The 12,921-nt window shown below is 42.3% G+C and overlaps 1 protein-coding gene across 1 annotated transcript in view; it reads right to left on the reverse strand.

The window, feature by feature from the left end:
• Positions 1–5,326: 5,326 nt before the first annotated feature.
• LOC310860670 (uncharacterized protein) overlaps positions 5,327–12,921 on the reverse strand; it is a 53,243-nt gene continuing 45,648 nt past the window's right edge. The window contains exons 4-7 of the mRNA XM_083767748.1: positions 7,694–7,744; positions 6,245–6,401; positions 5,693–5,885; positions 5,327–5,658 (exon numbers count right to left, since the gene is read on the reverse strand). Of these exons, the coding sequence (XP_083623874.1) occupies positions 5,768–5,885; positions 6,245–6,401; positions 7,694–7,744 (326 nt within the window). The 3' untranslated portion in view covers positions 5,327–5,658; positions 5,693–5,767. The remainder of the gene's footprint in view (positions 5,659–5,692; positions 5,886–6,244; positions 6,402–7,693; positions 7,745–12,921) is intronic.

The following is a 12,921-nucleotide window of genomic DNA, read 5'->3' on the forward strand; positions in this document are numbered from 1 at the left end:
AAGGAAATGAAGCAAACATAATGTGGCGGGTGAGGAGCTGAACACAGTTGGAGACGGAGAAGGCATATTTTACGCAGCGCAAAGATGTCCCGTTACTGTGGATAGACGTGGTCGAATAAGGAGACTGAAGCCCTGATCGAAATGAGGACGTGTACATTAATCAATTGCTTAAGAAAACACATAAAAACACTGCAGTGTATTATAGCCTACATAATATTCTGTCTGTCTGTGCGTGCGTGCCGTAAACATGGAGTGCTGTCACTGTGTGGGACTGGGGAGTTATATCAGTGCGCTCATGCAGCGCTGTGCCTCCATGCCCAAAAGAACAGTGTGTGGCGGCTGCGTGCGTAGAGAGAGAGAGAGGGGGGGGGGGGGTCCCAGACGGCACGACACATGCACGTTATGAGTGTAATTTTATCACCATAGATTTCACTGTGTAGGCTATAGTTTATGAACGGAACACATTGATAAAGGTCCCCCCTGCTGCGTTTCCAATTGCTGCGATTGACAGTGTGAAGGCAAACCGCAGCCAAATAAATATGCAATAATTCCATTTCCCCGCCCATACGGATCTGAGTCTACCGAAGTATTAGGTGAGAATGTGACCTTAATACTGCTGCAGGCAGAAAACCATCTCCTATAGCGCTCCAGTTCAATAAAATCTCTCTCTCTCTCTTATTTCTCCTCTGTCTATACCCCCCCCCCCCCCCCCCCTTCTGTCCAGGCCTATGGAAGGTGTCAACAAACCAGGTCTGAAGGTGTAACGTTGATGGAACATCTATTACTCCACATGCTGCCCTTCCTTCTCTGTCTCTCTCTGCTCCCTCTCACTTCTATCCAAAACAATCTCAGTTACTGCGAAAGCTGTTGATTGATTGATTGAAGTATTTATTAACAGTTTGCAGAATGGCTACATTTCACATGAAAGCACAACTCAATACAAAAACTGTTACTATGGACGACACGGTGATTGCACTTGTTTACAACAGGCAACAGGGTCCGGTCCACCATTTTCAATTCATCAGAACAATTTAGAGACGTACAAATATACAAAAAACAGGAAATCATGTAAGGAGGTAAAAAGGGAAAAGAAACATAATATACAGTAAGGGGGAAAGGGGGTGATTTTACGGGGCTCAGTTACGAATTGCAGCCTTCTTCTTCTTCTTCGTGTCTGGCCATCTTCTATATCACGTCTTTCCAGTGGTTGGCGCAGGCGAGTGCAGCAGCATTTGGCCCGGCCAGGTCATCTCCAGTACATTGTGGAGCAGAGATACACATCATGATGTGGTCCATTGTTTGTGGTTCGCCACACACGCATGCATCAGAAAAAATTATATTCCATTTTTTCATGGATGCCTTGCAGCGTCCTTCGCCGACCCGCAGACGGTTCAGGGTCTTCCAGACGGCCCAATTGCAGCCGTCCGTAGGTGTTGCCCCAAGACGTTGCGGTTCAAAACCATAATTCCACCATGTTAAAGAATAATGTGTTTATTTATTTGGCAGCCGGTGCTCAGGGGTAGAGTGGCTGGGAACCGTGAGGATAGAAGGTTCCCAGTTCGAACCAGGGCTCCCCCAGAGTTAGTGTCCAAGTGTCCTTGAGCAAGACACTGAACCCCTAATTGCTCCTGATATGATGTGCAGGTTGGTGCCTCACCGTGCCTTGTGGTTTCCTCCGCCCCATCGGTGTATGAATGGGTGGGTGAATGTAATGCACAATCTATGTAGGCTAAAGCGCTTTGGATAAAAGCACCAACTACTATGACAAATATGTCACACAAGTCACATTTCATTGATTGATTGAAATATTTATTAACAGTTTGCAGTTTGTTTCAAGCACAACTCAATACAAAGACTGTTAATTGTGAGTGGACGACCCAATACCTTGTTCAATTCATCAAAAGCACATTTCATTGAAGCTGTGATTTTAAAACGATTAGCTTGGCTAACATTGCAACTCACACAATGTAGATGAACTGAAAATGGACGACCCTGATGTAAATAAGTCTTAGTGCTTTTAGCAGTTTTTGTATTGACCTGTCCTTTCCATTCTACATAGAAGAGAGCTGTTGTGCGTCTCTCAACTCACTTTATGTCCAACTGCTCCCCCATGTGGCCACTTGGAGCGGCACACTGCTGGGTCAATACAAAGAAGTAATGTCACCTCAGGGATTATTGAAATGTACTTTACTGTACTGTTGCGTTCAGATATATGCACTGCGGTTAAGATGAGTTGAGGGCAGGAAGACTTGTTGAAAGTAAGAAGTCCTAGAAGCTCCCTTTAATTAAACGTGTAAGTATCAAAAGCATCTGGTGTTAATTGGGTTTAAACCTTTGACTACCACCAGTACTGTTAGTAATCGTGTTGCAGTATTCAATCAATCAATGAATCAATCAATCAATCAGTGGTTAGGGCATCAAAAGTAAAACTATAGGAAGTACTTTTCATTGTACAAAGAAACAAAACAGTCATAAATTGCGGTAACTACTACAGTATGCATCCCATGTCTATAATGCACATTATACATACTTAATCTGCTTATAAGCGGAACTCATATATATTAAAAATGCTTCAGAAAAATATTCCTAACACATTATAAAGCATTTTATGATGACTTATACGGTTACATGTTATTTATAATACTTCATAATTGCTGGAATTATACAAGGACTATTATGACCAGTGTTGTAATGCATTATATAATGCATTATAGTGTTTTAAGTCTACATGAAAAATATTAACTCTATAATAACATAATACAATAACATCACAAAATACTGTAAAATTACATTTAAGTAACTCTCAAAAGAACAGGTGCAAAATATAAAAGACAGAGAGAGAGAGAGAGAGAGAGAGAGAGAGAGAGAGAGAGAGAGAGAGAGAGAGAGAGAGACGACAGCAGAGACAGAGAGAAAGATGAAAGTAAAGTGAAAATAGCCGATCTACAAGCTCACAACGCCTCGACTCCTACAATACCAAGTGCTTGTCAATTAAGGTGAGTCCCCGGGGGGGGGGTCCACATTTTAAATATTACTATTTTGGAATATCTAATTTCATTTTGTAACAGGTTACTTTGTTTTGTTGTGTTATTGACAAATCCACAGAGCGCTCCCCTGGCACAATCATAACTCCGCTGTCAAGGGGTGCCCGCTGGCCTAGCGGTCCAGGCGCATACCACATATATAGGCACATGCCTGACAGCGTGTCACGGGTTCGAGTCCCGATCCCGACAACCTTTTCTGCATGCGTGTCATTCCGTCTCCATCTCCCTGTCTCTATCTTCTATCAATAAAGGCAGAAAAGCCCCAAAAAGATCTAAAAATAATAAATAACGGCAATAATGAGAGCGTATAACTACACGGCAGCACTGTGGATTTGTCTATATTAGGTAATATAGGCAAATGTGGGTTTCCTTGCACTTGTATTAATTGTTACATAAATAAAACAATAATACAATCAATTGGTTGAATTGTGAGTCACCTTTATTTTTTTGTGGACATAGAGCCACAAACTATTCTATTACTATGCAGGCTACTTTGTTACTTTGCACCACTGTATTTATTAACATGCCGTTACTGTAGCAAGCAAAGCAATGATAAAGCATGTGTTATCGTCCCAATGGTTTCTAGGCTTTATGCTTCATGAATGCCTTTCAAGAATGTTTTCAGGATATTGAATGTTTAATCCCACACAGGTGATGAGTTGGGACAGATTGGGACCAGGGGTCATCATTGTGGTCATCATAATTTTTGTGCCATGGACAAAATGAGTGGACAATAATATCACCAGGCATTAACACATAAATATATAGCCCTGGATAACAGGTCTGTAACTCTTGAGTGTTCAAATGGTTTCAAATTTGAGAAATGTATGGGGCTCAATGGCAGATATTGACACAAAAAATCACTTTCACCTAGAAACTCCATTCACACCTTTTTATAATTCAGCTTACTGTAAAAAAAATAAAAAAAAATAGGAAAATGGTGGAAACTGACGCCGACATCCTATTGGTTCACCAACTTATGAGCCGGTCAATTTTGCGTCAACTGATGAGAAATATCTATTGTTGTCCATACCTAGAATGATTAAAAACAATTGGCACAGTTGTCAGTTCTGTTCAAGTTGGCTACTCAATATTTATCGTCATTTACAATTGCAATCATCTATTCCATGGAAAAAGGGAATATCCGCACTCTTGTATAAAGTTTGACTTTCTTTATTTCATGAAAACACAATCAGCAGCAGTCCACCTAGAGAAACGAACGCAGGCCTTCTCAGCGTTTCAAACTAGAGTATGTCTCACAGAGAAGACGCATGTATAGGCTATAGCTAAGCAACAGATCTATCACAGCTGGGTCTCATTTGTGAATTCAATTCACTCAGTTCATACAATACATTTCATATTCAGCATTACGTTTTTGGTATTTTACAATTTTATATATTTTTTACACAAGTATCATAGATTCCAAACTGTTCAATTACAAAAAAACAATTCAATAAAAGCTCTTCATTCATGCCTTTAGGAAACTGTATTTAAGAAGTGGATCCAAAAAGCCTCTTTTTGAAGCAGAACCCGGTCTCTATCTACACCTCTTTTTAGTGGATTGACTATCTCTAAACCTTGGCATCTCAAAGTTCAAAATGTCATGTTTTACAGAATTGAAATGCCTGGCCACTGGAGACTTCTCATCATTATTTCTGATATTCTTATGCTCAATAATTATCTTTTTCAATTCTCTTTTTGTTTTTCCAACATAGCAATACCCACTGGTTCAGTCCAGAGGCTTAACTTTTAGTTCAAATGGGTTCATTATAACCTCTTGCTCTGAACCTATCGCACATTTCTACAGACTGACTTTCAAACTCAGATTCCGTGTTACATATTCTCTTAAGTCTCATTATTGGCTGTATAGTAGCCCTCTTTTTAGACTTGGGTGATAACTAGAATAGTGTAGTTAATTGTTTCGGTCTGTTATTTTTCCTATACACTGAATCTATTCCATCAATCTATTCCATACCCAGTAAACGCTTCTAGTATATTATTTGGGCCCCCACTATCTAAAGCTATGTTTCTATGTCAGTGGTTTTTGATTAAAAAGAAAATAGCAGACCTACAAGCTCGTAGCACGCCACTCGGTGGCGCGCTATGAGCTTGTAGATATGCTATTTTTCAATAGCTAAAGCATACCATAATGCTAACACCAAAATGGGTTCCCGCCCCAACATGGGTTAAGGCAGCCGGCCGGTTCCACGCGCTGCACAAGGTGCCCTTTTTTTCACTTGAGCACCTGCCCCTCTAAATGTCTGTGCACGCGACTGCTGACATGCATACCCTCAGTATATCTTACAAGCAGCCTCGAGCACATTCCGTCAAACCTCGTCACGTAGCAGTGACGTCACAGACAAATGTCCGGTATCTTTTCAATCAACGTCAAGCTGCACCGTCACTACACAATGTAGTTTTCATGTCTACATTCAAGTAGGAATATCATACCGGGTAAAATAATTTCACACCCGATGCGTAGTACCGTACTGATGCGTACCGTGCCAGAGTACACATGAAATGTACACCAGAACAACCGCTTCTAAGCGGTTGAATTAACAGGTGATTTTGCCATGAAAGGCAGACACACGCACATATAGTCGCCACACACTTCCTATTTGTTTAACTCTCTGTGTCCACTATGGCACTGAGGAGAGGCCAGCCGACTGAGAAGGCTCCAAGTCCCGAACCTGGAGCCATACCTCGGTACCACTAACGGTCCATCACACTTCCTCCTGAGACGTGAGTGGAGTAGATGCTTCGGCCTCCAGAATGTGAAGCTTGACCTCAGCAGAGACTCCATTCTTAGGGCTGGATCCTCCATTCATAAGTTTGGGGTATCTACGCATAGACCAGGACAAAACCAGAGGGGGAGAAGGGAACAGAGATTGTATTGAACTGTAACAGAATACAATCCATTTATCAGTGGTTTTCAACTGTGTTCATATCAAGGTCCATTACTTATTCTGCATTTGAGCCACGGACCACCATTTGATGAGATTTAGCCTTGCAGACCCAAAACCATATCTATAAGGGTCCATTTGTTTACCAACTCTCTATCATTTAGCTGGGGACCACCTGGAACCTCCTCAAGGACCACTGGTTGAAAACCACTGCGTTTACTATAATGTGCCGATTCATTGATGTGGAAAAAAGTGAATGAAATGTTTAAATGAATACAAACGTGAAACATTCTGTACCCGTCGTTAGCAGATGATTGTGGGTGGAAACCTTTAGCAAACTCCAGAAGGCGTCGTCTCATGATGACGATCATGATGATGATGATGATGACGACGGGGATGGTGACTTTAATGATAAGACCACCCCACCAGGTTAACGGTCCAGCTGGAGGAACCTCTAGAGAGACGGAACGAAAGACGAAGAGAAGAGAAGAGAGAAAAGTGAAAGATGAACAGAGGGTCATCATGATGATTTATACAACTCAATAATCAATAGCTTTTCTCAATTATATGATGCACAATTGCACGCAAAATTAGAGATTGAAGTTTAGTGTTGTCACTTGGTGGACAAAGTACTCCCCGTACTTGAGTCATAGATACTCAAATTTGAACAAAACAACTATTTAAGTACACAGTGATTTAGTATGTACTCCGTTACTGTCCACCACTGGTGTCGACTATAGCTAAGCACCCCACAGCAGTGGTTTCAACCAGTGGTCCTTGAGGCCGTTCCAGGTGGTCCCCCCAGCTAAATGATGGAGAGTTGGTAACCAAATGGAACTCTTATAGATCTTGAGAGTGCCTGAAGGTCAGTAGACCGAAAGCTTGCTAAATAAATACATTGATTGTGCGCAGATCAGAGTGTGCGGAGCCCCTTTGTGGCTCCAGCACCTCTTAAGTTTCTTTCAGCGGATGAGCGGTGGTTCTTTTTACATTTTTGTCAGATCTTGAGAGTGTAAAATGAAACCAAATGGACCTGTACGGTTGTCCATTTGGTTTCATTTTACGCTCTCAAGAGGTACATTACTTCATTTACAAGAAGTCTACACTAGAGAATGTGGTAGAATTGTTATTTTGATCAACGTTTGCCAACAGTATGGAATTGTGTTTCAACGATTACAGAATATTCTTTCATTTTGGGTCTGAGAGGCTAAATGTCATCAAACGGTGGTCCGTACGTTGCTCAAATGCTGAATAAATAATGGGCCTTGATATAAAACAGGTTGAAAACCACTGCCCCACAGTACAGCCAGAGAAGGGATCAGTGGAAGGCAGCGCACCTGCTCCATTATGCAGATCAGGCAGAAAGGAAAGGCGAAGACGAGGGAAACATTACAGATTTATCTCCTACTTTAATTCCTCCGATGTTGGGCAGCAAAAGGAAGGAAAGATCAGAGGTCAACAAAGCAGCAAATGAGCAGATCAGAACACACACACACACACACACACACACACACACACACACACACACACACACACACACACACACACACACACAGTATTGGTAATAGTATAATTAGTATTATTGGCAGTAGCACTGAAGCAGTAGTCAAAGTATAACACTTTCACATGTTCCCATAAGTAAAAGAAGACATAAAGAACAATAGAAGACATTATTTAGAAGACAAGGCATAAATAATTTCTCATAGAAAGAAGACATTATACAATATTTTTAATCTATGCACTCACTTGTGTCCCCATGTCCTTCTAGTGACCTGTTATCGGGTGCCTGTAGTGTTTCTGGAGGGAAACAGACACAGCTCAAACATTTAGCACCATAAACTAGCTAACAAGGTTCAAGGTTACTTTATTTTGTCTCCCAGGGGAGACATTTGTCTTGGACACACAAGGAAGGAACAATACATACCAACAATGTAAACTTACAATACAGTATAAAACACAGTGACTTGTACAACTCATTAGGACTATACTTCACCCTCCAGCATAATAAATAAATGACAAATACAACACCCAAGCCAACATATCTAGTTCAACAAGAGCAACACCTTCTACCCCGTCTGCCCTCTGCAAAGATTCCGTTAAGGAGTGTAATTGACAGGGACAAAAGGAGTACTTGTACCCATATTTCCACGCATGGACCTCGTACCTCCTACCCGACGGCATTAACCTCTACTCCGTATAGTACATGGCAGGGGTCAGACAGCCCTAATGCCCTTGTGGCTGAATGCAGCAGCAATGTTCAAACTACCATAAAGCCCTCAAATAATAGTGGAGGATGTTATTATGGTAGCAAAGGGAGGACCAACTCCATAGCAATGCCTGTGATCGCTTCCATTTAATCTCAAGATCATATGAGGTCAGACACTGATGTTGGGAATTAGGTCTGGCTCACATAATAATTCCTTCCAAAGTTCCTTGCAAGGGATAAACCTGTTGGGCTAACAAAGAGTATATCTGATCTCTTGACTCAATGGGCTGTATTTTGCGTGTCTTAAGTACCAGGTCTTATTACTTAACTTAAGACCTGGAGGCGTGGTCAATGCTCTTTGGCCACTCAGAATAGCCAAATGGCATTGATCACGCCTCCAGGTCTTAAGTTAAGTAATAAGACCTGGTACTTAAGACACGCAAAATACAGCCCAATGTCTAGCTGCTGCCACATGCTATAATACGTACAATTTCATAGATGATGAACATTCTTTCTCAATAATTTCTCAAAAACAAACTGTATTTGCCTCACCATTGTTACCAACAATGAGCTGAACGAAGAACTCCTGGAGGGATTCAGGAAGGAAGCATTTGTAGGTTCCTTCATCAGACTGCTTCACGCTGGAGAGTTTGAGGGAGAAGTTCTTCACTTCATCCTTGAAGAGGGAAGTTCTTCCCTCGTAGGTAGGAGTCTGATGCGTCATCTCGTCCTTCCCATGCCTCCGGAAATGCACATATTTATTGGGTGGTGAATTTGTTCTGGACCAGTATACCGACAGGTCAGCAGTATTAGTGGTGGGCTCGACCGGCGTACACGGTAGAACAACATCATCTCCAACAGACGTTTCCACTACCAGACCGTTTCCTGATATGACAGACAAAACAAAACATGCGTTTTGTCATAGTATGTGTGGACAAGTGAAAACAATTCTGCTTCTGCTACCAACAAGTAATAACGGAGGTTTAAAAACAGGCTCATATATGGGTCTGGCAGGTCTGCATTTATTTAACTATTTACACTATTCAAATCAAAATGTTCAGTATCAAAAAGTAACTTTTTATGCATGTAATTGTGTGAAAACAGATTACATTAAAGGTGAGAATATTTTAATGAAGACAATTGCAGTATTGGACAATTATTTATTGTCGGATAAATAAACAATAAATAATTCAACTAAAATAATTCACTGTCTAGCTTCAATTATACTTAATTACACTGGCATGCTTTAAAGATGGTGTCAGCAGTCCTGTCTGTATGTGACATGCGTGTACCTGTAAAATCTATAGATCTTATAGCTGACTGCATGAATTCTCAAAACAGTGTAAAATAAAATAAAAAAGTGCCCTTCCGGGCACAGGTCTCCACCAGGTTATCCACAGATCCGTGCAGTTAGAGGTAAAAACACTTTTCGGCCAGTTATAGCGCCACCTTGAGGCTGAGTTGAAATTGTTCATGTGGCATTTCGTCCTCGGCCTAGTGGGAATGTGGGTGCACAATTTCACGGAAATCACGCGATGTGTTCATGATTTGCAGCATTTTGTTTGAAACTGAGCACTCCTGTGAACTTTGGAAGCCAATCTTAACCAATCAGGATGGAGTCTGATAAATCTGAAAGACCCGTTTCGTTGAATGGCTCTAGAGAGACTGTGTACCAATTTGCGTGATGTTTGGACAAAATCTGTAGGTGTACTGTGCAAAAACTTGTTTTGCACAAAGCGGCCTCCTGGTGGCGCTATAACAGGCCGTTCTGGAAAGTTTGGGGCAGAGGTTCATGGTTGGCATCCAGGGAGTGTGTGTGCAAAATTTGGCATCGACCGGGCTTGTTTTGCACAAAGCGGCCTCCTGGTGGCGCTATAACAGGCCGTTCTGGAAAGTTTGGGGCAGAGGTTCATGGTTGGCATCCAGGGAGTGTGTGTGCAAAATTTGGCATCGACCGGGTTAACGGTGGCTGAGATTAGCTGTTCACGGACGGACACACGGACGGACGGACGGAGTGCAAAACATACTCTCCCCATGCCTTCGGCTGGTGGAGACAAACAGTCCATTGTGGGAGACTAGATGTTACATCTTTTGAACACATGGGGGCGATATTAGACAAAAACATGTAATGTTATCCAGCCCACTTAGAGCTATAGACCGATTCCGTAGCGGGTCTCATGGTCGCAGCCTACGTATTTCCAGTAGGCGGACTCGACGTAGCTGCGGGGGTAAAACCCTCACCAGGCGCACCTCTTCCACTACAGTGAACGGCAGAGTGACTGATGTTAGTTTGCCTCAAACTTTACTCCTTTACCTGATTTTTTACTAACACTAACATTACAAAGATGCCCAGAACATCGAGATGAACCTGTGTAGTTTATGGCTGCTCCAACAGTAGTAGCAACATTAAAAATAAAAATAAAACGGAATGTCTAATATCCACCGCGGTGGCGGAGACCAGAGCCATTGAGTAATGGTTGAGACAAAGCAGTGAAAGATACATAACGCCAGTCTTGCCCAATACCAAATATTTCTGTTTTATTAACACAAGGCTGCTGTACTTTATACCTCATACTTTAAATGCTTAGTATGAGGTATAAAATACAGCAGCCTTGTGTTCATAAAACAGAAAGATTGGGTATTGGGTAAGATTGAAATTATGTATCTTTCAGGACCCTTCACTGCTTTGTCTCAACCATTACTCAATGGCTCTGGTCTCAGCCACAACGGTGGATATTTTGACATTCCGTTTTTTTTTTTTTTTATGTTGCCACTACTGTTGGAGCAGCCATAAACTACACAGGTTCATCTCGATGTTCTGGGCATCTTTGTAATGTTAGTGTTAGTAAAAAAGCAGGTAAAGGAGTAAAGTTTGAGGCAAACTAACATCAGTCACTCTGCCGTTCACTGTAGTGGAAGAGGTGCGCCTGGTGAGGGTTTTACTCCCGCAGCTATGTCGAGTCCACCTACAGGAAATACGTAGGCTGCGACCATGAGACCCGCTACGGAATCGGTCTATAGCTAACACGAGTGCTTCAAATCAAACATCATAGCGGGACACCTAAGCAGACAAGATGTATGTCAGAGGATTACTATTTAAATTAAAAGGCATTTGAGAGGCGCCAGTGTTTCATTCCTCTTGTCGGCGGTTCTAGTTATTATTATAGCATTTTGTGAAGATTTCATTGACGATTTACGTAGTAGACGCTAAATATGATATTTATTTGTAGACAGATGTTAGGTGTTTTCATTGGACACAAAAGCCTGTACACAAAGCAAAGGCTTGCATGTTCATGTTGATGACCATGAACAACTTTTAAAGGCATCGCCAATGTATAAATGCACATGCGTGTGTGTGTGTGTGTGTGTGTGTGTGTGTGTGTGTGCGCCCGTCTTCCTGACTGTCTCATGCATGACTCGAGAACCATCTGACAATCCAAGAATCTCTAGTCTATGTCTATCTGTCTGACTGACTGTGGAGCAGGTGTAATGCAGGTAACCAGCAGTGTTTCCAGACTTTGCCAGAGAAACAAGCGGCCAGGTCTATGAAAACAAGCGCAAAAGATGTGACTAGTCAAAGTTATTTGGAAACAGCAGTTCTAAAGAAATGGGGGTCCCCACCGCTCCCCGGCACAAAATATCTTCAGATGAGATTCTGCGGAATGACATCTACATACCTTATTAATGTGAGGGTCCGTAACATGCAAAAACAACATTAGGACATAAACCCAAATCAGCAACTACACTTTAGTAACACAAGCCCAAAAGAATAAGCAGACATGGCAACACCGGTATACAGTGTAGTGACGTTTACCTCCAGTGTAGCACAACAGAAACACAACTGAGATGAGTAGTCCTGCAGAATGTCTCTTAGCGTAGATGCTACGTGGGTACGCCATCTTCAGGTCTAAAGAAAGAAAGAAAGAAAAACCATTGTTACCATTACCATGTACAAGTAAAAACAATATATTTTCCTTTGATATGTAGTAGTACTACAAATGTAGACTTTATTTGGACTATGCTTTTCATTCAGTCCACAGTTCAGTGTCCTTTTGTAGTCATCACAATGCCAGTCTGAGTCTCTGCGTCCTTATTGATACACATGGTCAATTATCTTTCTCGTACTTACATAAAATATCCCATTTTCATTCATTTTTCCCTTAAAGCAGCACTAACTTATTACCCCAGGATTTGAACCAGATCTCCTGCTGAGCCCACATGTCAAAAAGGTAGACACAGCAATTAACAACTCTCTCCGAACTGGGTGCCTGAAACACACTCCTGTGTCCTACCTGCCAGTCCTTGCAGGAATTGCCCCAGCCGGCCTCCGACGAGAGGCTGCTACCATCAAGCTAGCAAGGAAAGCCAAGATACACGACTGGCATATCCTGCACAACACTACACAACCTCCAAACAGACTCAAGTCCACCCTTATACAACAAGGCGGCACAAGAGATCCTACGTTCCGTCCCGGAGGACTCATCCACCAGTGCATGGCTGGTGGCATTTTGGAAGCAGGAGTGGGAGTCTGCTGGGCCCTCCCGTATGCACCACTACACCTGTGACCCGGGTGATGGCGTTGAAGGAGAGGCCCTACCACGCCGGCAATGGACCCTACTGAACCGCACTGGAGTCGGCTGCTTCAAAGCAGCAATGAAGAAGTGGGGCTTGACAGACAGTGCACCTTGCGAGTGTGAGCAGTCTGCCGAACACATACTTAACACCTGCCCCCTGTACAGACCTTCTTTGGAGGCTGGCCTCTTCCACG

The sequence above is a fragment of the Protomyctophum parallelum genome, assembly GCF_964188405.1.
Source record: "Protomyctophum parallelum genome assembly, chromosome: 6".
Classification (NCBI taxonomy): Eukaryota; Metazoa; Chordata; class Actinopteri; order Myctophiformes; family Myctophidae; genus Protomyctophum; species Protomyctophum parallelum.